Genomic DNA, 24526 nt, shown 5'->3' with positions numbered 1-24526 from the left:
ATACAGCTTGGAGTAAGACAACATGCATAAAGAGGATGATGTGGTCAAAATACTCATTTGCCTAATAATTCTGCACTCCCTGTAATGTGGAAGTGCAGCTGCAGTGGCTAGTAGGATGGGAAGTGGATGTCATCAACAATAAGCCACAGCACTCGGGAGACACATTTAACCGGCATAATGTCATGAAACACCTCCTTGTATCAAAACTAATACACTACCCCAACTAGTAAAAGTGGACAAACAAAGCTGGAAGTGGACTTTAATATGCAAAAGACCTTAACACAAAATCCCATAGGCAGCCCATCTGCCACTTTACTCAATACAGAGATTCAGAATACTGATTGATAGAGTTGTGGTGCGTGTAGGAAAGTACCCTCTTTCTTGGCATGGTTAACCCCATTTTCTGCCTGTTGTCAGTGTGTTTGACTGTGTTCACTGGGATCCTGCTAACCAGGACCCAGGCAATTATGCTCTCTCTCTTCAAACTTTAATCACTTACACACCACATTTGGCATACTGGTGCCCCCATTGCAAGTCCATAGTATAGGGTACCTAGGTACCCAGGGCATTGAGGCACCAGGGGTTCCCCATGGGGTAGAGCATGTATTATGCCACCCATGGGGAGCCCATGCAAAGTGTATCTGCAGGCCTGCCATTGCAGCCTGTGTGAAAGGGTGTATGCACCCTTTTCACTAAAGGTCACTGCACCAGGTCACTGTAAGTCACCCCTATAGCAGGCCCTCCTAGCCCAGAGGGCAGGGTTCAAGTACCTTTGTGTGAGGGCACCCCTGCACTAGCAGAGGTGCACCCATGAACTCCAGTTCCATTTTCCTGGACTTTGTGCGTGTGGAGACGCCATTTTATGAGTGTACTGGACATAGGTCACTACCTATGCCCAGCTATATAATGGTGACACCAAACATGCCTACTTTCGGAATCAAACATGTTGGAATCATACCCCAATACTGTTGCCAGTATTGGAAGTATGATTCCATGCACCCTGGAGGCTCCTCAGGGGACCCCCAGTATTGCTCCTACCAGCCTTTTTGGGTTTTCTTGGCAGCCCAAGCTGCTGCCACCTATCAGACAGTTTTCTGTCCTAGTGCTGCTTGAACAGCCCAAGCCCAGGAAGGCAGAACAAAGGATTTTCTTTGGGAGAGGGGGGTAACACCCTCTCCTTTTGGAAATGTGTTACATGGCTTGGGAAGGATAGCCATCTCAAGCCACTGGTATTCTTTGAAGGGCACATTTGGTGCCCACCTTGCCTAAACCGGTCTACACAAGTTCAGGGACCACCATCTTGAATCCAAGGTTGGCAGGGACCTCTGGGAGCATCTGAGTGGCCAGGTTAGGCTGGTGACTTCAGAGCCCCCTTCTGATAGATAGTCACTTGGCTAGGTGGCCAATACCCCTTTCAAGGCTATTTAGGGTCTGTCTCTTGGGTAGTTCCTCACATTCGGCTTGCATGATTCCAGCAGGACTCCTCTGCAACCTCTATTTCGACTTCTATCCACTGAAACTCAGACTGGACCCTCAAGGAACAGACAATCTACATCCACGATGAAGACTCGTCTTGCAACATTGTTTCCTTTTGTTTGCATGGGCTCCCATTGTTGGCATACTACAAGCTGCAGCCCATGTGAGATCCCTTGTGTACCAATGCCTTAGTTACCCGAGAACCATCTACTAGAGATTTACAGGGGTACACCAGTGTGCCAACCGTAGGATGTAAGAAATACCAAGACCACCAAATTTGGAGGAGTGAGCACAATCACTGGGGTCCTGATTAGCAGTCTAGGCACACTGACATCAGGTAAAAAGTGAAAGTAACCATGTCAAAAAGAGGGGGCTTTCCTACAGACCACTCATGTTGACCAGTGTTCACTACATAGCTGAAGATGGCTTTCCCACACTTATAGTCCAGGAACTGGCCTAGTGTCTTTAGGGGTATCTTGCTCATGCAGGTGTACCCTCACACTTAAGAGACATGTACCCGGCCCTTGGGCTGAAGGGCCTACCAGAGGGGTGGCTAATAATGTCTAAGTGCAGTGGTTAGGTTTGGCAGTGAAAGGCTGCAATGACAGGCCTGCAGTCATAGCGTTTGCATGGGGTCCTATGGGTGGCGTAATACGTGCTGTAGCCCACAGATACCATATACTAGGGACCTACATGGGTGCACCAGTATGCCAACTGTGGGTGTGAAGAGTAGCCAACTAAACTTAAGGGAGAGAGCAGTCACTGGGGTCCTGGTTAGCAGGTGAACTATAGTCCAAACACACTGACATCTGGCAAAAAGATGACGTAACTATGACAGAAAGTTGGCACTTTCCTACAGGCAGAATCCACTTTGCAGTAAGTAAGCCTTACCAGTTTGCCTCTACTTCAACCTGCGAGTCAATGTCTATATACAAGGTTATGGCATTGCATTCAGTGAGCCTGCAGAACTATTTGGGTATTAATTATGAAGCACTGCAATCCGCTAGCCTGGATTTAAGCTTGCTTCCACAGCTAAAAAGATAGTTACTGTACAACAGAGCAAGAAGGCTGTGGGAATGTGCTCCCATTTTCCTCTACTTCAAATGCCTAACAAAAAAGGGACAGGAACATTATGGAGAGAACGGGAATTTTTAACCACATCCCCATTTTCAACGGGCAAGGTCTAATTTTTCATTTCACAAATATGTTTATCTACAAAGGAATAAAGATTTTTTTTTTCAAAAATAAAAAGTGTGCTGTACAATAGTGCTTTTTCAGACAAGTTTTTCAAAGTATTCTCCAGCATCAATACAATTGTACCCATTGACTCTCACTCATTCTATGAGAATGGGATAGTGGTAGAATGATTTTCAAATGTTTGGTGCTGCAATTCAACACTAACCAGGCAGTAAACCTTCAAAACGTTTTCCCCTCAGAATCAAACTCTACAGGTGGAAAAGCTTTTTCACTTTCTGTATGCCAAGAAACCCCAAAGACCTGTTTTTTGTTAAGAAAAATCCCTAATCATGATGCAGGACAGTGCTACAAGTAGGTGACATGTTTAACTATCTATTGACATATCTGACCAAATGTTGTACAATGAAACAGTTCAGCACAAGACTGCTGTATTTAAAATGTATGCCCTTTCAAGTGAAGTTGTTTTTAGTGCATTACCACTACACATTTTCATAATCACCTGTCTTCCATGGGTCTGAAGAAGCCACATTCTCCACGAGTTCTGCAATTAAGTACAAAACAAGTATATGAAATAAACACTGGGACCCTAACTTTAATATCAAGGCAGATTCTAAAAGAATTCATAATTTTTAATAGCCGACTCCATAAAAGAAGGCTGTGCACTATGAAACCTAAAGATCTATGAACCAAATGTTACAACTGTGTGAACACAAGCAGCCACAACCATTGCCCACATACTGAAAGAAGACCCTCAAGTTCTGCCTTTTCCTCCAATTAAAGTGGTCTGGAATCTGCTTATTTCATGCACAAATACTTTGAACAACCAAACTTGACCCACTCTTTGTTGGATTGCTTCGTGGCTTTCCTTTACATCCAGCTTCTTTGGCTTGTGCAGCTTATGCTGGAATGCTCAGGCTTAGACTAGAGAACAGTCCTCTTTCCCCCCTGCATAGACAATTTTCACTGGTCAGACTCAGTACAGGTAAGTCATTCCTGAGAAAATACAAAATAGTGAGTCTTCCAACCATTTTTCATCCAGAGTACGGCATGTTTCATGCCACATTTAGTTGTGAGGAGAAAGTGTGCTGATCACCCAAGAGTTAAAAGGATCCTTGGATCTGAAACCTTTATGTGCACTCCAGAACAATGTCATGATTACAGAAAGTTAACTTTGGACTATGGGGTGCCAGGATGCTTGTTTACAGTCCAGGGAGAACCTGGCCCAGGGGTGTGGAATGTATTAAAATATCTACTTGTCCAGGGGACAGGTTGCTTCTCAAATCTACTTGTCCTGTAAAAAGATCTAATTGTCCTTTTGGTGCCATGTAGTGTGGCGACAAATTATGGCAGCAATCTCATTATGTAAGAGCTCTGATAATAGCCTCTCTGATTATGCCAGGGCTACTACCATAGTAGGGCTTGAATACTTGCAGTTTCAATCCCTACTGTAGCAATTTCCTTATTTTGCCACCTTTCTGCAGATCTGCATACTGGGGCTGGAGGAAGCAGTAAGCAATAGTTCCAGGGCTGTAATGCCTTTGAGTCTGCAAACCTACTAACCTGCATGTTTTAAAGATTTTCACCAGCTTCTCTCTAATATTTTCCCATAATAAGAAAGGTTGGACATTTACTCCTGACAATGGCAGAAATTAGAACTTCTTCCAGGGTTGGGAAGAAAGTGGCTGGAGGGAAAATGAACTTGCAAATGCTCAATAGATTTTCACATGAGCAAATCTACACATCGTATTTACCCATGCTAAAATACAGTTCACACATATTTTATAGGGGTACGACATATACCATGGGTGCACTTTTGTGACTTTCTTTAAGAATTTGGGGCCATATGTAGGTAGGTTTAGATTTGCGACTCGCAAATCCAAATGTAGGATGGTGTCCCTGACACCATCTGTGATTCGCAAGGGCTTCGCAAATGCCCACCTCATGAATAATCATGAGGTGGGTTGCAATTTGCGAACCCCTTGGAAATGGCGGCCCTCACGGGGATGGTGGCCTGCTGGAGACAGCAGACCACCATGTCTGTGACTGCTTTTCAATAAAGCATTTTTTTTTTTTTGTTTGTAATGCAGCCCGTTTTCCTTAAAGGAAAACGAGATGCATTACAAAAACAAAAATGAAATGTTTTAATTTCATTTTTTCAGAGCAGGCAGTGGTCTGCAGGACCACTGCCTGCTCTGAAAAAATGTTCACAGCGACATTCACAATGGTTTTGCGAAAGTATTAGCACCCATTTGAAATGGATGCAAACTGCGATTGGTTTGCGCCCCCGGTCACAAAACAATCCTACATTGCACTGCGATTCGCAATTAGGAAGGGAACACCCCTTCCTAATTGCGAGTCGCAAACCCGTTTTGCGATTCGGTAACCAGGTTACCAAATCGCAAAACTGGGTTTGTGCATCGCGATGTGCTTTTTGCACGCTGCAAACAGCGAAAGTCGCTGTTTGCGACATGCAAAAAGCTACCTACATGTGGGTCTTGGTCCCTAATTAGGTCTGGTGTTAACAAAGACATTTTGTTTTTATTAAACTTCTATATCTCTCTCTTTCTGCTGGCTTTACTGTGAGTGATCGCATTCTGCTCTTCCACAAGGAGCATATTGGCACACAAAGTAGTTTTGTTCAGTGTCAGCAACTACAGTGGCAATCAGTGACGTAACGAAACTGGAGGGTGCCCCTTTGCAAAGAACATGGAAGAGCCCTCTCTCCAGACTCACTCAGGGCAGGTGCTGTGCTGAAGGGGCCCCCTGGAGGGCGGCTGCGGGGCCTTTGTTATGCCACTGGTGGCAACGTGTGCTTTTAGAGTTAAAAAGCTTTTTGAGTTTTTTTTGCCAGTGTTTGTTACAATGTTGAGGACCTGGTAGCTCCCACAACAATAAAGTGTTACAAAAGCCATGTCAAAACAAGACACGCATTGATGAAACTAAAAGACTTATAAAAATATGTCAGATCAGTTGGCTTTGTCAGTGTTTGTTTATTTCCATGCTTCCCATAATCGTGTTGAAAATGGTTACACTGATTTTCCATTAGAAATATTTTTGGGAAATACTAGCATGCATCAACACATTTTACTAAATGACACTTCATTTGCATCTAATCAGAGAGCATTCTGGGAGCATTATACTTAGCCTTATAGCCTAAACTTTTCAAACATGTGTATACACGTTTGTTTTTTTTGTACTGGAACCAACGTCAGTAGTGAAGTGTGACCTTAAAACATTTATTTACAGCACTCACCCTAATAATGAAGGCTTTAAAAAAATGAACCATAAATACAAGTTCGAACAGCATGGCTTTTGGAAACACATTACCTCAACTGCAGAGAGTTCCACTCTCTGTAAACAGGCAGCTAAAGGGCTTGTGCTGCAGAGGGTTGGGCCTACTTATCCCAAGGACAAAGTAAACATAAAAACTTGTTGCCCTTGACCCCAAACAAGATGTCCCGGGCGTCGGGCAATAGGAATTCCACATCCCTGCTGGCCTGGCAGTTCGGGTGGACTGTTCCCAAGGGGAGCAGGATTAAGACTCATTTGCATACGGCTGGGTCCAAACTGGAATTGCATGGCAAGCACAAAATGATTAAGTTAGGTCCATATCTGTGACTGGGGGTGAATGTTTGACACTGTTTGGCATTCAGTCCATCATCTGTTCTTTTTGCAACTTTCTAGAAGTGGCATATTTAAAGTGGCAATTGAAAATCGGACTATCATCAGATTGTATTTTAAATGCCTTTTAAATTGAGTACTTGAAGAATGGCTCTAGCTACTCTCAAACCAAAGTTATACATGAAAGGTGTTATTCTGTAACCCAGTGCTTTTCTATGGGAGAGCCAGCATTGACATAGTGAAAAACTACTTCAGAGATTGTTCAGTGCCAGGAGGGACATGCTTGTCTTTTCATGTCATGCACCCGGCCCTGCAGGGACTTTGTGTCTACCATAGGTATGACCTATGAGTACTATAAAGGAAGATTTAGGCCTGGCAAAGAGTTTCTTTTGCCAGATCCAATTTGCAGTTTGAAACTGCACACTCAGGATTGCATTGTCACCTTACTGGTGGTGCAATAGGTGCTGCAGTTTACTAGTGATTTAACTTGCAGACTCTGTGTTGTTACAGACCCTGGGTACACAGAGGACTATGGACTTATAGGCAAGTTAAATATGCCAATCCGGTATTAGCCAATTGCACATATACTTTAGAGGTCAGAACACAAAAACAGGACCCTGGAAAAGTGTGAGTGATCCTGCAAAAAGGCAATTTCCTCACAATGGAGAATATACAGGTCAAACAAACCAAGCGCACAGTCGCTGCATGTTCTAGCATCATCCTACACTTAACTCTAGACCAACAACTAATCGGCCTTTCCAAGGTACATCTTCGACTATCTTGATACAATACTCACAATTTTATTTTTATATGTAGTCTGACTGAAGGCAATAGTCAGCAATTTTTACCATTGAAAACACAAATAATTCAAAGTTAAAAAAAACTGTTCTCATAATAGACACCTAAACATCACAAGTAAAGAAATTCTTATATGGAACAAAATGAACAGCTCTTACCTTCGTTATTGGTAGAATTGTCTGGCACTGGTACTGGCTCAGTAATTATAGCAGCCATATCCAAAAGTGGTTGAATGATTTCAATCTTGAAGACCCCATTTTTCTGCCAAAGGTTCAGGACACGAACAATTTTACTCTGTTGAATCCCAAAAATAATTGTCAAACTTACACCTTGATGCTAAAACTTGCTTCTTTCGCTTAACAGGTTAGAAATTAAAACAAATATACGTATTAGGTTATGAAGCCTATAGCTCTTAACTGTATAATATGTTTAAGTTAAGTAAGTACCAGCTGCTCACCACAGCATTATTGCAACCGAAGGGGGCTGGCACCTTCATTTAGAGGAAGAGAAAATAAACACCAGCAGTACAAGTCATTACATTGAGTAAAATGCACATACTACTACATGGAGTCTGGTCTTCTTTGTTCCATGGTTACCTTAAGTATGGGGGCCAGAGCACCGGATGTGCTTTTGATATCAGGGTGGCGACCCTGGATGGAAGGAGGCCAACACCACTTTTTAGCAAGGGGCTTCTGCTCCTGAAAGACTGAATGGTGGAGCTGTGCCAGAAAGTGGTGAACGAAGCCCTGAAAATCCATTTCTGAAAGTGTGACTTTGGTGTGGAAGTGACACAGTGAAACAGCTAATCTGAAGCACAGCTGAGGCCTCAAATAATTTCGTAATCCCTATAAGGTCACATTACACTGCTCACAGTAGTTCCAGTATAAAAAAAAAAAAGTCTACACATGCCTGAAATGTTTAACAATATAAGGCTAAGTATAATGCTTCCAGAATGCTCTCTGATTAGATGCAAATGTTCGCAGAAGCTTGTAAGCAAGATTGAGGATTCTTTGCCTTCAAAATAAAACGTTCAGAAAAAAATGCAATTGGGGAAAACATGTTTTGCTAAATTACTGTGAAATTTTAGGTGCTATTTCTTTGACGCATCATTTAGTAAAATGTGTTGATGAAAAGTCAGGGCATTAGTTGTCAGTCTTTTGGTTTTGTCAACACGTGTCTTGCTTTGACATGGCCTAATTGTTGTGGGAGCTGACAGGCCCTCCTCATTGTAACATTGGCAAAAAGTAAAAAAAAAAAAAAATTGTTTTGGTCTCAAAAAGCACACATTGTCACAGTAGTGCCTGACACTGAACAAAACTACTTTGTTTGCGGATATGCTCCGTATGGAAGAGCAGAATGCCACCACTCACAGTAAGGCCAGCCGACGGATGGATGGATGCATAGAATTTTAATAAAAACAATACATCTTGGTTCATGTCAGACTAATAAGGGGCCCAATTCTCAAATAAAGTCACAAAAGTGCATATCTGAAGTAGTGGCTTACATGAATTCACAAGAATTTAAAGAAGTAGGGCAGGAAATTGTACTTCTAGAAAATATTTGTGAACTGTATTTTAGCACGAGCAAATATGCATGTGTGGATTTGCTTCTGCAAAAATCTATTGAGCATTATTTACAAGTTAACTTTTCCTACAACTACTTTTTGTCCCCAACCCTAGAAGAACTACTTCTGCTCGTCAGCAGTAAAGTTCCAAACTTTTCCAGTATGGGAAAAGATTAGAGAAGAGCTGGTGAAAATCCTTAAAATATGCAAGTTAGTTGGTTTGCAGAGACTCAAAGGCATTCCAGCCCTGGAAATAGTGCTTACTGCTTCCACAAGCCCCAGAATGTAGAGCTGGAGAAATGTGGCAAAATAAGGAAATTGCTATAGTGAGGATTGCAATTGCTAGTATTCAAGCCCCACTAGAGTATTAACCCTGGCATAATCAGAGAGGCTATAATCAGAGCTCTTACATAGTGAAATTGCTGTCATAATCTGTTGCCGCACTACAAAGCACCAAAGAGGCAAGTAGATTTTTTTTATTTTTTTTTATTTTATTTTATTTTAAACAGGACATGTAGGTTTAAGAAGCACCCATGGACAAGTAGATATTTGATTACATTTCACACCCGAGCCTCTTCTTACCAGACACTAGAAGTGGGTGGCAATGAGGTAGCTGCTGCCAGGCAACAGAGAACCTCTGCATCAACTAGCAGCTCTATAGTAGACAAGCCAAGCAATAGTAAAATGCTACCAGCAATGGTACATCTGCGTGCGCAACCCGCTGTTGTTTTGTGAACTGGTTGGCATGTACTTTATTCAGTGGAGACATGCCACTCTTCCAGAAGAAGGAAGTGTCTCCCGTTTTTTTAAAAAATGACCCTAAAATTGAACCAAGTCCACTGTGCGCCTGGTTACTCAACTTCAAACACCTCACAGGACTAACAGTTTCCAAAATGTGCTTGCTTCCCACCATATCATCCAAATACAATGAATACTTGTGAATGGGCAACAGCAATTATCATCCTGGAGAGCAGTGTGCAGGACAAACTGCACAATGTTCTGAATAGATTTGGTAGAGGCCCCAACTGAGGAGTCGATGAAAAGTGCAACGACCCACTAAAGAAACAGCTTTGACAAGCATACTATCTTAAAGAGCCTCTATGCCGATAGGATGGCTGTAAGCGATCATTCCCCACCACCACCCACTTCTTAGAAGCCTGAATTATTGAGGCAAGTGCTGGCTGTTATGAGAGATTCCAGATTATCACAAAATCAGCAGTCAATGTAAAATTGCTTGAAGTCTCAGAGGTGGAAACTACACAAAAAGGGTGACTCTATAGAAAGGGAATGAAAAACTACTTAATTGTATTGTGACTGAATCGTGTTTGCACAAAAAGAAAGATGAAGGTGGGTGATATCTAACCAATAATGAAAGGGTGCGGATGGAATGTCATCAAGGAAAGGGTAACCACAGTCCTAAAAACTACAAACAGCAAGAGGGTTCTCTTGGTATTGTTCTTGGTGTGAAATAGTCTCATGTTCGTGGTGCTGCTCATAGGGCACTATCAGCAGGTTTCATCTTGCTAACAGCCAGTACAATGGTCACAACCCCTTATGAGAACATCATGGTGTCTGGTTTCCCTACTTTACTCAGGCTGTCATGAGGCAAAGGAATTTCGATTTGGCCAAAACAAAACTGCATGTAAAAATTCTGAAGCACAAAGCTGTTTCAAGGCCAACCCCAAAAGAGGGAGGGCGGGTACATAGGAAATACAGGGAGGGCGGGAAGGTACATAGGAAAAACAGGGCGGGTGGAAACAAACAACACAGGTAGGGCGGGGCGTTAACACAGACAGCTTACAAATAGCCACTGTCGATAAGTAATGAAATGGGGGAACTCGGACATATAGTTGCTTAGGGGAGTTGAGGGGTAGTGGGTCAAAGCCTTCACTGCAGTGACTAATCCAATGTCATTTAAGATCTCACCAAAGACAGCGCAAGCACTATCTCTTGTGAGATGTATCTCATATAGCCTTCGAGGCCACCTATTGGTTAGGTTTTTTGTTATTCATTTGCTTGCTATTCATTTGCTTGCTTCTTATTTGTCAGATGCTGTAGGCTTCCTTCCTCTACTTTGTCTGTGTTTAAGCACTCTACCAGAGTGTTTCCTTTCCTAGGGCATCCAACATACAAACGATTAACACATATGTAAACAATAACTGAACATAAATACAAATAAGGATACAAGCTCACAGACAAACCAGACTCTGGCCTGCAAAGAATCCTGGACACAAGAGCTCCAAGATACTGCAATCAGTAAGCTATGCAAAACCATACTAATGGAAGAATGCACATTATATAAACATGAGGGACATGACATATACAAACACTTTTCTTACTTTGATTTACTTACATTATATAGGCACACCCAGAGACAATTAAAATGTATTGAATTTGATGTCTGGACATACCTTATCTTCAGAAGGGCAAAGATAGAGACATTGGAATGTAGCAGTTAAGTTTTTTATGAATCTTGGCCCAAAAACATCCTTTTCAGGTCCAAACTGATGCCGAGACTGTCGAACAATAGAGTCAACTACATACAGCCCTGGTACTTTATATTCTGGCTTGCACTACAAAAGGAAAGACAAAAGGTAGCAAATATACTTTAAATTTCAATACTTCTTCACTCTTCCATACACTGCTTCCTTTTTTTCCTTATGCCACAAAACTGCATTTTGATGTGCAAGGAAAGTGTGTTAATTTGACGTTGTCCCCTTATAACCAAACATGACCACCACTGTTATCACACCCACAATTACAACAAACATTAGGTGCAGTCTAAAAACCATACAACCATAATTTGTTTTGTATTTAAAAGCTGAAAAATTCAGCTGCCAAATATACTAATTTGAATATTAACAAAATATTTTGCAGGAGACGTTTTAGTGTTACTTTTACAAGTACAATAAAAGCAATTACTAGGCTACAATTAAGTTGCACAGAGACAAATTAAGAGGACAGATTAAACTTTTCTCTTTAAATCTCAAAAGCAAAGGTGTATGTTAATAAATCAGCCCAAATCAAGTGGCATGCACAAGTTTAAGAAAGTCTTTGCTGAGATTAGAGATGGGAAGAAATAGTATCTATTAAAGAAGAGCAGCATGTAGGGGAAGTCTGACCACACTATCTCGGTCTGTTAAACGTGGCATTGCGCTCCTGGGTGTGTGTAATACTATGGCAACTGTAATATCTGGTACTGCTGCAGGGAGCAGGTGGGGGGGTGATCCTTTCGACTGAATACACAGGATTGTGGTTAGGATATGGATGTATGCCAGGACGAAATAGTATATTCCACTATGAACATGTGGTGGGCTGAACAAGTTGCAACGCCTACTAGGGTGTCGTAAATGGGATATGACTGAGATCTCAATTGTGGTTAACATACGGGGGCACAATACATTAAAATCCTTTATACATCTTCAGCAACACAGATGGTTTCAACAAGGTTTTCACATTGACAATTTTAACATGTGATAAATTTGCATATAATGTATGGCACGATGATCTCTGAGCACAGACCACTGTTCAATGTTTTATGAAAAAAAAAAAAAACAATCTCTCATCTTTAGTATCTGTTTCAAGTTTTATACACATAATTGAAATGTTTACAGTTGTTCATAGAAACCCAGTCTTGTAGGTAGATACATGACCTTATTAGACATCTACTGAGGGTTGAAGAGCCTAGAAAGAGATGATGGATGTACTGATCTGTAGCTAGAAACACAGTTAAGCAACAGGAATGTTCCATGAGGAGAGGCGGTTGAAGAAACATAAATAGCAATATGCTGAGTGACATTCATATCTGAGATTTCTTTGGGAGAAAGGTTGTATAATTTTGAAGCCCACCTACAGATCATGTATCTTAGTAACCATGCAAACGTAATGGCTACTAGAAAAATTACTTTATTGAATGTGAGCTACAAAGTGGTTTTGGCACTGGCTAAAAGAAAGCGCAAAATTGACTTTTACTGCTGAGAACAGTAAGACTTAACTAAATGTCAGAAGTAACAGAGTGTAAGGAAATGCCTCCTTGGCATGGTTGCCCCCTGACTTTTTGCCTTTGCTGATGCTATGTTTACAATTGAAAGTGTGCCGAGGCCTGCTAACCAGGCCCCAGCACCAGTGTTCTTTCCCTAACCTGTACTGTTGTATCCACAATTGGCAGACCCTGGCATCCAGATAAGTCCCTTGTAACTGGTACTTCTAGTACCAAGGGCCCTGATGCCAAGGAAGGTCTCTAAGGGCTGCAGCATGTCTTATGCCACCCTGGAGACCTCTCACTCAGCACAGACACACTGCTTACCAGCTTGTGTGTGCTAGTGAGAACAAACCGAGTAAGTCGACATGGCACTCCCCTCAGGGAGCCATGCCAGCCTCTCACTGCCTATGCAAGTATAGGTCAGTCACCCCTCTAGCAGGCCTTACAGCCCTAAGGCAGGGTGCACTATACCATAGGTGAGGGTACCAGTGCATGAGCATGGTACCCCTACAGTGTCTAAACAAAACCTTAGACATTGTAAGTGCAGGGTAGCCATAAGAGTATATGGTCTGGGAGTTTGTCAAACACGAACTCCACAGCACCATAATGGCTACACTGAAAACTGGGAAGTTTGGTATCAAACTTCTCAGCACAATAAATGCACACTGATGCCAGTGTACATTTTATTGCAAAATACACCCCAGAGGGCACCTTAGAGGTGCCCCCTGAAACTTAACCGACTGTCTGTGTAGGCTGACTAGTTCCAGCAGCCTGCCCCACTAGAGACATGTTGCTGGCCCCATGGGGAGAGTGCCTTTGTCACTCTGAGGCCAGTAACAAAGCCTGCACTGGGTGGAGAGGCTAACACCTCCCCCAGGCAGGAGCTGTAACACCTGGCGGTGAGCCTCAAAGGCTCACCCCTTTGTCACAGCACCGCAGGACACTCCAGCTAGTGGAGTTGCCCGCCCCCTCCGGCCCCGGCCCCCACTTTTGGCGGCAAGGCCGGAGAAAATAATGAGAATAACAAGGAGGAGTCACTGGCCAGTCAGGACAGCCCCTAAGGTGTCCTGAGCTGAGGTGACTAACTTTTAGAAATCCTCCATCTTGCAGATGGAGGATTCCCCCAATAGGGTTAGGATTGTGACCCCCTCCCCTTGGGAGGAGGCACAAAGAGGGTGTACCCACCCTCAGGGCTAGTAGCCATTGGCTACTAACCCCCCAGACCTAAACACGCCCTTAAATTTAGTATTTAAGGGCTACCCTGAACCCTAGAAAATTAGATTCCTGCAACAACAAGAAGAAGGACTGCCCAGCTGAAAACCCCTGCAGAGGAAGACCAGAAGACAACAACTGCCCTGGCTCCAGAAACTCACCGGCCTGTCTCCTGCCTTCCAAAGAACTCTGCTCCAGCGACGCCTTCCAAAGGGACCAGCGACCTCTGAATCCTCTGAGGACTGCCCTGCTTCGACGACGACAAGAAACTCCCGAGGACAGCGGACCTGCTCCAAAAAGACTGCAACTTTGTTTCAAGAAGCAGCTTTAAAGAACCCTGCAACTCCCCGCAAGAAGCGTGAGACTTGCAACACTGCACCCGGCGACCCCGACTCGGCTGGTGGAGAACCAACACCTCAGGGAGGACCCCCGGACTACTCTACGACTGAGTACCAAAACCTGTCCCCCCTGAGCCCCCACAGCGCCGCCTGCAGAGGGAATCCCGAGGCTTCCCCTGACCGCGACTCTCTGAAACCTAAGTCCCGACGCCTGGAAAAGACCCTGCACCCGCAGCCCGCAGGACCTGAAGGACCGGACTTTCACTGCAGAAGTGACCCCCAGGAGTCCCTCTCCCTTGCCCAAGTGGAGGTTTCCCCGAGGAAGCCCCCCCTTGCCTGCCTGCAGCGCTGAAGAGATCCCTTGATCTCTCATTGACTTACATTGCGAACCCGACGCTTGTTCTAACACTGCACCCGGCCGCCCCCGCGCCGCTGAGGGTGAAATTTCTGTGTGGGCTTGTGTCCCCCCCGGTGCCCTACAAAACCCCCCTGGTCTGCCCTCCGAAGACGCGGGTACTTACCTGCAAGCAGACCGGAACCGGGGCACCCCCTTCTCTCCATTCTAGCCTATGCGTTTTGGGCACCACTTTGAACTCTGCACCTGACCGGCCCTGAGCTGCTGGTGTGGTAACTTTGGGGTTGCCCTGAACCCCCAACGGTGGGCTACCTTGGACCAAGAACTGAACCCTGTAAGTGTCTAACTTACCTGGTAAAACTAACAAAAACTTACCTCCCCCAGGAACTGCGAAAATTGCACTGTGTCCACTTTTAAAGTAGCTATTTGTGAATAACTTGAAAAGTATACATGCAATTGAAATGATTCAAAGTTCCTAATGTACGTACCTGCAATACCTTTCAAACAAGATATTACATGTTAAATTTGAACCTGTGGTTCTTAAAATAAACTAAGAAAAGATTTTTCTATAACAAAACCTATTGGCTGGATTTGTCTCGGAGTGTGTGTACCTCATTTATTGTCTATGTGTATGTACAACAAATGCTTAACACTACTCCTTGGATAAGCCTACTGCTCGACCACACTACCACAAAATAGAGCATTAGTATTATCTATTTTTACGACTATTTTACCTCTAAGGGGAACCCTTGGACTCTGTGCATGCTATTCCTTACTTTGAAATAGCACATACAGAGCCAACTTCCTACACAGAGGCTATCCCCCACTCATCCCCCCGCCTCCCCTCCCCCCACACACGCAAGGTCCATAGCTTGTCCCACACCAGATGCTGAACCTCTTCCATAAGAAATCTTAAGACAAACTTAAGCGTGGTCTCAGTGCTTCATGCAGATTGTTTAGGCAGTGTGGTGGAAGATTCAAATGTCCATATTATAGGTGCCTGGCATACGAAGTTCAGTGACTGTAAGCAGTGGCGCAGGATGTGCACCAAACGACTGCCAGTGACTGAGATTCATTCAAGCATTTCATCCATCACATTGTTCTTTTTGCATCTGCCACCCTAAGTGCGCCGAGTATGCCCAGACATGGGCATTGGGCTCAATGGGCCACTGGAACCATGTTATACCTGGCTGAAGAGCCCTAACTAGGGCAAAACCGGTTCTAGGTTGCTTTGTGTTCTGGTTCAGGAAGGACTTACCCTGGCAGCTGGTGCAGAACTGTTTCCATGAGGAAAAGGGTAAAGGCTGATTTGCATATGGTTGCGTCCAAACAGAGGAGGCACATTAGGCAAAAAACAATGGATTATGATGTGGCCCTAAACGAATGTCAGTGGCTGCAACGAATTCAAGCATTCATTCCGGCCATCACCCTGTTTTCGTAGGATTCTGTCTTGCCTGCAGTAGTGGGCAATAAGCTAACTGAGCAGTATTGGTAGCAGAACAAGAGGTTTCACTATGAGGCAATAGCATTCATTTTCTTTTCTCTTCACACCAATAACTTTCTGCCTCAAGATTTAAGAATACAGGTATACTTGCTACCACTATCTATTATATATAGTGAATTACCTTAGAAACGTGGTTTCACAATACCTGCATGCATTTCCAGCACACTTAAGATCGATTTGTAGTTTTCATCATAGATTGACAATTTGACAAAGAACTTCAAAGGTGACTCTTTTGTAACATTCTATGATGAGTTTCCTGAAAACTTTCGCCAGAGACTGTTCTGCACTCTGCAGATTAATCACTCCAATGGGTCTATCTTTGGGAGAGAAGGTTAAAGTTCCAGCTTGTGGATGGGATAGAAAAACCAAAGCAAAAAAACAAAACAAAACATAAGCCAGCACTCCGTGATCTGAGGTAGTACAACAGACAAACAACAAGTGCTATCAGAACCAGCCAGCACACAAGCTATTTCCAATGCTCCATTTTAGAAAAAGGTGAGAAAGGCCTGCCATCACTCAGACTTCATAATAGGGAAAAATGTACAGCCAAAGACAGCCAAAAGCAATTCCAACCAGGCATACGTAGCTAATCATTTATTATCTAAAAACAACTACGGGCCAAAATTGAGCGACTGCACAACACTATTGCAGGATTTATATGCTGTCTTGAATAATGTCTGCAACCAGACACCGTGACAGAAATCAGTTTAACTTAGCATCCAAGGAAGCAAACAAAACTTAATTTCTTCCGATCTTCAAGGTAGGTACATCATCTCACTTCCACAATACCTGGTTTCACGAGTGCTGAGCAACCCAAAAGTCTGACGCGTTCCTACTCCTGTTCAATCCCTACCCTGTACCCCTACAAGGCCTAATTCCTTCAGATTAATTTGCGGAAACTACAATGACACATTTCATCCTCAAGCTGTAAACCATCAAGAGATAAACTGTTCAGGACTTGAAATCTGTCCGATGTGAAATGGACGCAGAGCAAAAAGCTAATACTAAACTTGTGATCCAATCGATATTGCATCTCTATAAAACAAATATTAGGTTATTACTTATTAGGTGAGCGAGGTAAGTACTCACCCTAAGTAATGATCACAATCTAGGTCAGGGTGAACCACTGTCACTAAATAAACCTAAACTCTACCCATTGGTACCTATGGCATAGAAGCACACAGGCTCATCTTAGAGGCAATGTGCATGCAGTACTAAAACAGTAATAAAGTTGAAATGCAAAACAATAAAAATCCCCAAAACGAATCACAACAATCAGAGTAAACTTTAATGAACAAAAACACACCAAAGTGACAAAAATCAAACAAGGGGAACCGAAGATATGCCTTTTTACTTTTTTTAAAGTAGAAATAACAACAAGAAGCACAAAGTGCCAAGTTTACTCAAAGGTTGCTGAATAACAGGACCTAGGTGCACCGTGAATCTGATCAAGCTTAAGTGCAGGTCAAATACACAAGTAAGGTTCTTCCTGGTTAAATTTACCTTTGGACTTTAGTCTTTTTGAAGACTCACAGCGCAGCAGGCAGAGGCCAACAGAAGTCCAGTCCAGATCCAGTTGCCAATGGGCAGCTGGGCAGTTACAGGAAAAGGCCTCTTGATTTATACAAGGAGGTCAAGCCTCTTGATACTTGGGAGTTCACTTGTTTGTCCTAGGTAGAAGACAGAGAAGATCCTGTTCACCGGCATGATATGGTAGAAGTAGCCAGGACTAATGAGAACCAGTTTTCTGGTGTATAGTAGAGGGAAGAGATACAGGTTGGCGTTCTCTGGCTCGTTGATGGATTCGAGAATAGAATTTATGGAGTGATTGACTGACTGGGAAATTATTTTTGCCCTGGATTAATAGTTGTTGCAACTCCTATATTCAAATTCGGATGTGATACAGACTCACCACAGATATTCGGGGGAGGAATCTCCACTGAGACTCGAGCACTTCAATGGAAGTAGATAATGGAGGTCACAATGGCAGATTGATATGTGCCCCATATAAATCCACTCATTGATGCTACCTATAAAAATATCCTGACCTGATGATGACCCATTATTGATTGGATCTTCAGGTTGGGTCGAAAAGGTCGACATTCTTTTGATGTGGATTGTTTTTATAAATGAGGAGTGCCTTCCAGACACATGGATTTAAGAGGTCATTTTGAAGACTTGTATTTTTAGCCACACCACTGTAAATACTGTATATAACACTGGTGCACTTTAATTTTTCACTTCAATCACTTCCACTGCACTATTTTAGGAGCACCCAAATGGAATATATAGAATGCATTTTGATTTTGAACCAATACTTAACTGTGAAACAAATAAAATAAATAAATTGCACAACAACCTTATTGTGATGAAAGATTGACAGAAACATTGCTGTGGGAGTTCAGGCTACACTTCCCCATAGAGGACAGGGAAACATTTTTTGCAACATATTTATACACCCAGATCCGAGGGTTACTGGGTTTGCCCCTTTTTTCAATTAGCATAGTGGCTCATTGTAGTTTAACAATAGCCAGCTGTGCAGCCTTACATTGCACTACTAAACTGGGTGAAGCATTTTACCAGTCTTTACTTAGACCCTGATAGTAGCTTCTTGTAGGAAGTTGGTTCTGTATGCACTATTTCAAAGTAAGGAATAGTATGCACAGAGTCCAAGGGTTCCCCTTAGAGGTAAGATAGTGGCAAAAAGAGATAATACTAATGCTCTATTTTGTGGTAGTGTGGTCGAGCAGTAGGCTTATCAAAGGAGTAGTGTTAAGCATTTGTTGTACATACACAAGCAATAAATGAGGAACACACACTCAAAGACAATTCCAGGCCAATAGGTTTTTGTATAGAAAAATATCTTTTCTTAGTTTATTTTAAGAACCACAGGTTCAAGATTTACATGTAATACTTTAAATGAGAGGTATTGCAGGTAGGTACTTTAGGAACTTTGAATTAGCAATATAGCATATACACTTTTCACATAAATCACATATAGCTATTTTAAAACTAGACAGTGCAATTTTCAACAGTTCCTAGGGGGAGTAAGAGTTTATTAGTTTTTGCAGGTAAGTAAACCACCTACGGGGTTCAAGTTTGGGTCCAAGGTAGCCCACCGTTGGGGGTTCAGAGCAACCCCAAAATTACCACACCAGCAGCTCAGGGCTGGTCAGGTGCAGAGGTCAAAGTGGTGCCCAATACGCAATGGAGAAGGGGGTGCCCTGGTTCCAGTCTGCCAGAAGGTAAGTACCCGCGTCTTCGGAGGGCAGACCAGGGGGGTTTTGTAGGGCACCGGGGGGACACAAGTCTACACAGAAAGTACACCCTCAGCATCACGGGGGCGGCCGGGTGCAGTGTGCAAACACGCGTCGGGTTTTCAATAGGTTTCAGTGGGAGACCAAGGGGTCTCTTCAGCGATGCAGGCAGGCAAGGGGGGGGGGGGGCTCCTCGGGTAGCCACCACCTGGGCAAAGGAGAGGGCCTCCTGGGGGTCACTCCTGCACCGGAGTTCGGATCCTTCAGGTCCTGGGGGCTGCGGGTGCAGAGTCTTTACCAGGCGTCGGGATCTGAGGAGCAGGCAGTCGCGGTCAGGGGGAGCCTCGGGATTCCCTCTGCAGGCATCGCTGTGGGGACTCGGGGAGGGGGATGGGGGCAACTCTGGCTACTCACGGTCTCGAAGTCGCCGGGGAGTCCTCCCTGAAGTGATTGTTCTCCACAAGTCGAGCCGGGGGCGTCGGGTGCAGAGTAGCAAGTCTCACGCTTCCGGCGGAAAACGCACGTTGTTTCAAAGTTGCTGCTTTGTTTCAAAGTTGCAGTCTTTGGTGAACAGGGCCGCTTTCCTCGAGATTTCTTGGTCCTTCTAGAGCAGGGCAGTCCTCTGAGGATTCAGAGGTCGCTGGTCCCCGGGGAAAGCGTCGCTGGAGCAGTGTCTTTAGAATTGGGGAGACAGGCCGGTAGAGCTGGAGCCAAAGCAGTTGGTGTCTCCGTCTTCTCTGCAGGGTTTTTCAGCTTAGCAGTCCTCTTCTTCTTAGGTTGCAGGAATCTGAGTTCCTAGGTTCTGGGGAGCCCTTAAATGCTAAATTTAAGGGCTTGTTTAGGTCTGGGGGGTTAGTAGCCAATGGCTACTAGCCCTGAGGGTGGGTACACCCTCTTTGTGCCTCCTCCCGAGGGGAGGGGTGCACACTCCTATCCCTATTGGGGGAATCCTCCATCTGCAAGATGGAGGATTTCTAAAAGTCAGTCACCTCAGCTCAGGACACCTTAGGGGCTGTCCTGACTGGCCAGTGACTCCTCCTTGTTTTTCTCATTATCTCCTCTGGCCTTGCCGCCAAAAGTGGGGCCGTGGCCGGAGGGGGCGGGCAACTCCACTAGCTGGAGTGTCCTGGGGTGCTGTAACAAAGGGGTGAGCCTTTGAGGCTCACCGCCAGGTGTTACAGTTCCTGCAGGGGGAGGTGTGAAGCACCTCCACCCAGTACAGGCTTTGTTACTAGCCACAGAGTGACAAAGGCACTCTCCCCATGTGGCCAGCAACATGTCTGGTGTGTGGCAGGCTGCTAGAACTAGTCAGCCTATACGGATAGTCGGTTAAGGTTTCAGGGGGCACCTCTAAGGTGCCCTCTGGGGTGTATGTTACAATAAAATGTAAACTGGCATCAGTGTGCATTTATTGTGCTGAGAAGTTTGATACCAAATTTCTCAGTTTTCAGTGTAGCCATTATGGTGCTGTGGAGTTCGTGTATGACAGACTCCCAGACCATATACTCTTATGGCTACCCTGCACTTACAATGTCTAAGGTTTGGCTTAGACACTGTAGGGGCACAGTGCTCATGCACTGGTGCCCTCACCTATGGTATAGTGCACCCTGCCTTAGGGCTGTAAGGCCTGCTAGAGGGGTGACTTATCTATACTGCATAGGCAGTGTGAGGTTGGCATGGCACCCTGAGGGGAGTGACATGTTGACTTACTCGTTTTGTCCTCACTAGCACACACAAGCTGGCAAGCAGTGTGTCTGTGCTGAGAGAGGGGTCCCCAGGGTGGCATAAGACATGCTGCATTCCTTAGAGACCTTCCCTGGCATCAGGGCCCTTGGTATCAGGGGTACCAGTTACAAGGGACTTACCTGGATGCCAGGGTGTGCCAATTGTGGAAACAAAAGTACAGTTTAGGGAAAGAACACTGGTGCTGGGGCCTGGTTAGCAGGCCTCAGCACACTTTCAAATCAAAACTTAGCATCAGCAAAGGCTAAAAGTCAGGGGGTAACCATGCCAAGGAGGCATTTCCTTACACTTCTCCTAAGAGATCAGCAGTAACTAGTCCTTCGCCAGAGGAAACACATGCTAATTCCTTAGTCCTGTATGATTTCTTAATGTAGGACACAGTTGAATTCATTATACACTGAAAAGCAGGGAAAGCTCTAAGCATAGATAAATTCAAGGTGATGCATATAAATCTGAGCCAACTATCTGGGTCCAGCATGTAAACTTCTAATCCAATGTCATTCTAGCAGGAGCAGAGTAAGGGAGCAGAAATCGTTCCCATCAACAAATATAGGAGGAAGGCATCAAGGCAAACAATAGACCAATTAATCTATTACACAATCGTCAAAAGATCTTTTATAAAGAAGTATTATACAGGGCCCAGGATTAGACGTTAGAGCATTCCATCCTAACAGACTTGCAAGCAGAGCTTAGAGCAAACTTTAGTACAAGGTATTTCACTTTGTAAAATTCTACTGGAAATTTGTTCCCAAAGTGCTTGACTACCTCTATTGTCTTTTGTCAACATGAGGCTGCCTTTGATGTTGTCCTGAGCCACACAATGCAAAGGTACTGAAATGGTATGGTTTCCTAAAAAGCCTGCTGTCATTAATAATAAGTTTGCATTGCAAACACTATGTCCAAGTCGGATGGGGAAACTGTGGCGAATTAAGAAAGCCCATTTTGATTCAAAGGGGTGTGCTCACGGTTGCCGCCTTGTTTACAAAACCCTCTTAATTTCAAGGACGCCATTGAGATTGCAATCTTTCGATTTATGCTTTCAACAGCTTGCTCCCAACACAGCCTATAAACACATCAAAACAAACGATTTTAAAACCTCACTGGATATTCAGGGGAGAAATGAAGGTTGTAGATTCAGTGTAAGATAGCGTGAGGAATTTTGATTACTTGGGGGTGAAGTTCACTAACATCCTTGTCACTGAAAAATATGCAAACTCCGAGGACACTAAAGCAAAGAGGTACCATAACATCCAGGCTGTTTAAATCCACTTCAATCAGGTCTGTAGTCACACTATTCCAAGTTCATAGTGCTAAGGATCTTGAAGCAGCACTTTATGATGCTGAGATTTGAGGATATGGTAATTGGGCACCTTGAGGAACATAGGAAACACCTTTATTAGGTCACCATTGTATTTCTCTCGAAGTGCCCCATGGCTGCCCCTACACTTAAACCTGGCTCTCAACATGTGATCTCACTTAGTCAACCTCATATCAATTCTGCACTGGCAACATATTTGGTCTGTTGGCACATTAGAGCCCAATATAGCTCTTTATTGGAGCTGATCACCCTAAATAGAGCTTCTGTTAAACCAAGGTTATTATAAGTGTAAACTTGGCTTAATTCGCTGAATTTGAAAGAACTGTGTGGAGATCCTCGAGTTATCACTGGACATTAGACTGGCATGTTAAAAAAAATAAAAATACTGGCTATTTTTCATGAACCAGTGAAGAGCAAAGATAGAAGTGGAGGATTATTGAGTATTTCTTCAACTTTAATATGTATCCCCAAAATGTGAGCCTTAAATGGGCAAATATTTGCCTTGTGTAGGTAAGAATATGTCTATACGATTTAGATTGAGGCTATTAGTAGTAACAAGCTTCAGTAGTACATGGTTACAGACACTGATAGAGGTGATTCATGGCCCGCTTGCAAAATTACTGCAGAAACAGACAATGCATTTATTGTTCTTTTGCCGGACATACCAACATCTACTGAAGAAATGTATTGCTCCTGTTTGTTTGTAAATGCGTGTGAGACAGTATCACAACGCTCTAAGGATTTTTAAATCAGACACAGCTGATCTGGTTTTTTTTGGACTATGCCAAGCTTTGTTTTTGTGGACCAATGTCAGCATTTATAGTAAGTGAACTAATGATGCAATATGACCATGAACGACAAAAAGTGCAGCTACATGTTCACAGTATCATGAGACATGCACTATACTACTGAACAGCAATCACTCCTAACCCACTATATTGCACACAAAAAAAATAATAATAATAATAATTTGCAATAAAACTCTGGTCATCTATGCCTCACTCATCTGTACCTTGCTATAAACCCAAGCACAACAATCTGTGTCAGGGCAAAAGTGTCACTGTCACAACGCATGTCACCAAAATACTTCCTACAGACAACAGTACAATTCACCTTTGTTCCAACAAAGTGTTCAAAAAGCTATCCATACTCGAATACGATTCAGTGTCTTGTCAAGGTTTTGGAGCATCATTCAAAAATTCTAACAAAAAACTGTCATACTGCTGTGCCATTTGGATTAACACTGCAGTGATTATCTATGGATGCGTGCCCGTTTTTATTTTATCATTTCTGGAAATGGATCAGTAAAAAACAATCAGAAAATGTGATTTTATAGTGGCATACCTGAAGAGATGAAATACAGATGTTGGCATCAATGTCTCGAGTATTTGATGGAAAAGCTCTTTCATATCTCATATTCAACCACCATCTACTATTATAGCATAATTACTGATTCTTCAACCAACCAATCGAAATACAAAAGCACTCCAAGACTCAAAAGGGTAAACTGTGCTTGACATGCATTTCGAGTGACTGTTAACAGGGTTAACTGCATCAATGTTAGCAGCAACTCCTTTTAAACACTCATATTAGAAATTTAAATAGAGCAAATGTACACAAAGTGCTTTTTGAGAACACAAAGACAATTTCAGCATTCTGACCACTGAAGCAAGATTTACATATAATCATGAACTTAATTACCTTTTTGATGAACTTTTCCACAATTTGGACAACATGCTTGTAAAGCTATAGAAAAGGGAAAAAAAAAAATAAGAATGGGAAATTTTTTAATAAATTGTCATGTAAAGAGAAACAATTCTTTATTATTTGAAATTGATATTGCTCGGTCACAATAGAGGCTATTTCTTACCTGTAATGATGGTATAGTGGAACAATGCAGACTACAGTGCAGTAGAGTGCAGTGGCGCAGAGTAGATTGTTTCAGAACAGAGTGAAGTGGTGCAGGGTAAAGTGCAGTGGTGAAGAGTGGCGCAGAGTTGAGTGATGCACAGTAGAGTACAGTGGTGTAGAGTGTTGCAGAGTAGAGTGCTGCAGGGAGCAGTTGAGGAAGCTGGTCTAGTGTGTGGTGGACACCTTTGGAGTTGGCACCATATACTAGGTCCAGGCAACCCCCATTAGTGAATGTAGGCAGTGTCCAGGA

General features: G+C 43.4%; 1 protein-coding gene across 1 annotated transcript in view; it reads right to left on the bottom strand.

Moving 5' to 3' along the window:
* SCAF4 (SR-related CTD associated factor 4) overlaps positions 1–24526 on the bottom strand; it is an 860634-nt gene that overhangs the window by 801840 nt on the left and 34268 nt on the right. The window contains exons 3-6 of the mRNA XM_069204042.1: positions 24067–24111; positions 11068–11229; positions 7251–7386; positions 3173–3214 (exon numbers count right to left, since the gene is read on the bottom strand). Of these exons, the coding sequence (XP_069060143.1) occupies positions 3173–3214; positions 7251–7386; positions 11068–11229; positions 24067–24111 (385 nt within the window). The remainder of the gene's footprint in view (positions 1–3172; positions 3215–7250; positions 7387–11067; positions 11230–24066; positions 24112–24526) is intronic.

The sequence above is a fragment of the Pleurodeles waltl genome, chromosome 8 (assembly GCF_031143425.1).
Source record: "Pleurodeles waltl isolate 20211129_DDA chromosome 8, aPleWal1.hap1.20221129, whole genome shotgun sequence".
In the NCBI taxonomy this organism is placed as follows: Eukaryota; Metazoa; Chordata; class Amphibia; order Caudata; family Salamandridae; genus Pleurodeles; species Pleurodeles waltl.
The sequence above is the reverse complement of the archived record's forward strand: the minus strand, read 5'-3'. Positions and strand labels throughout refer to the sequence as shown.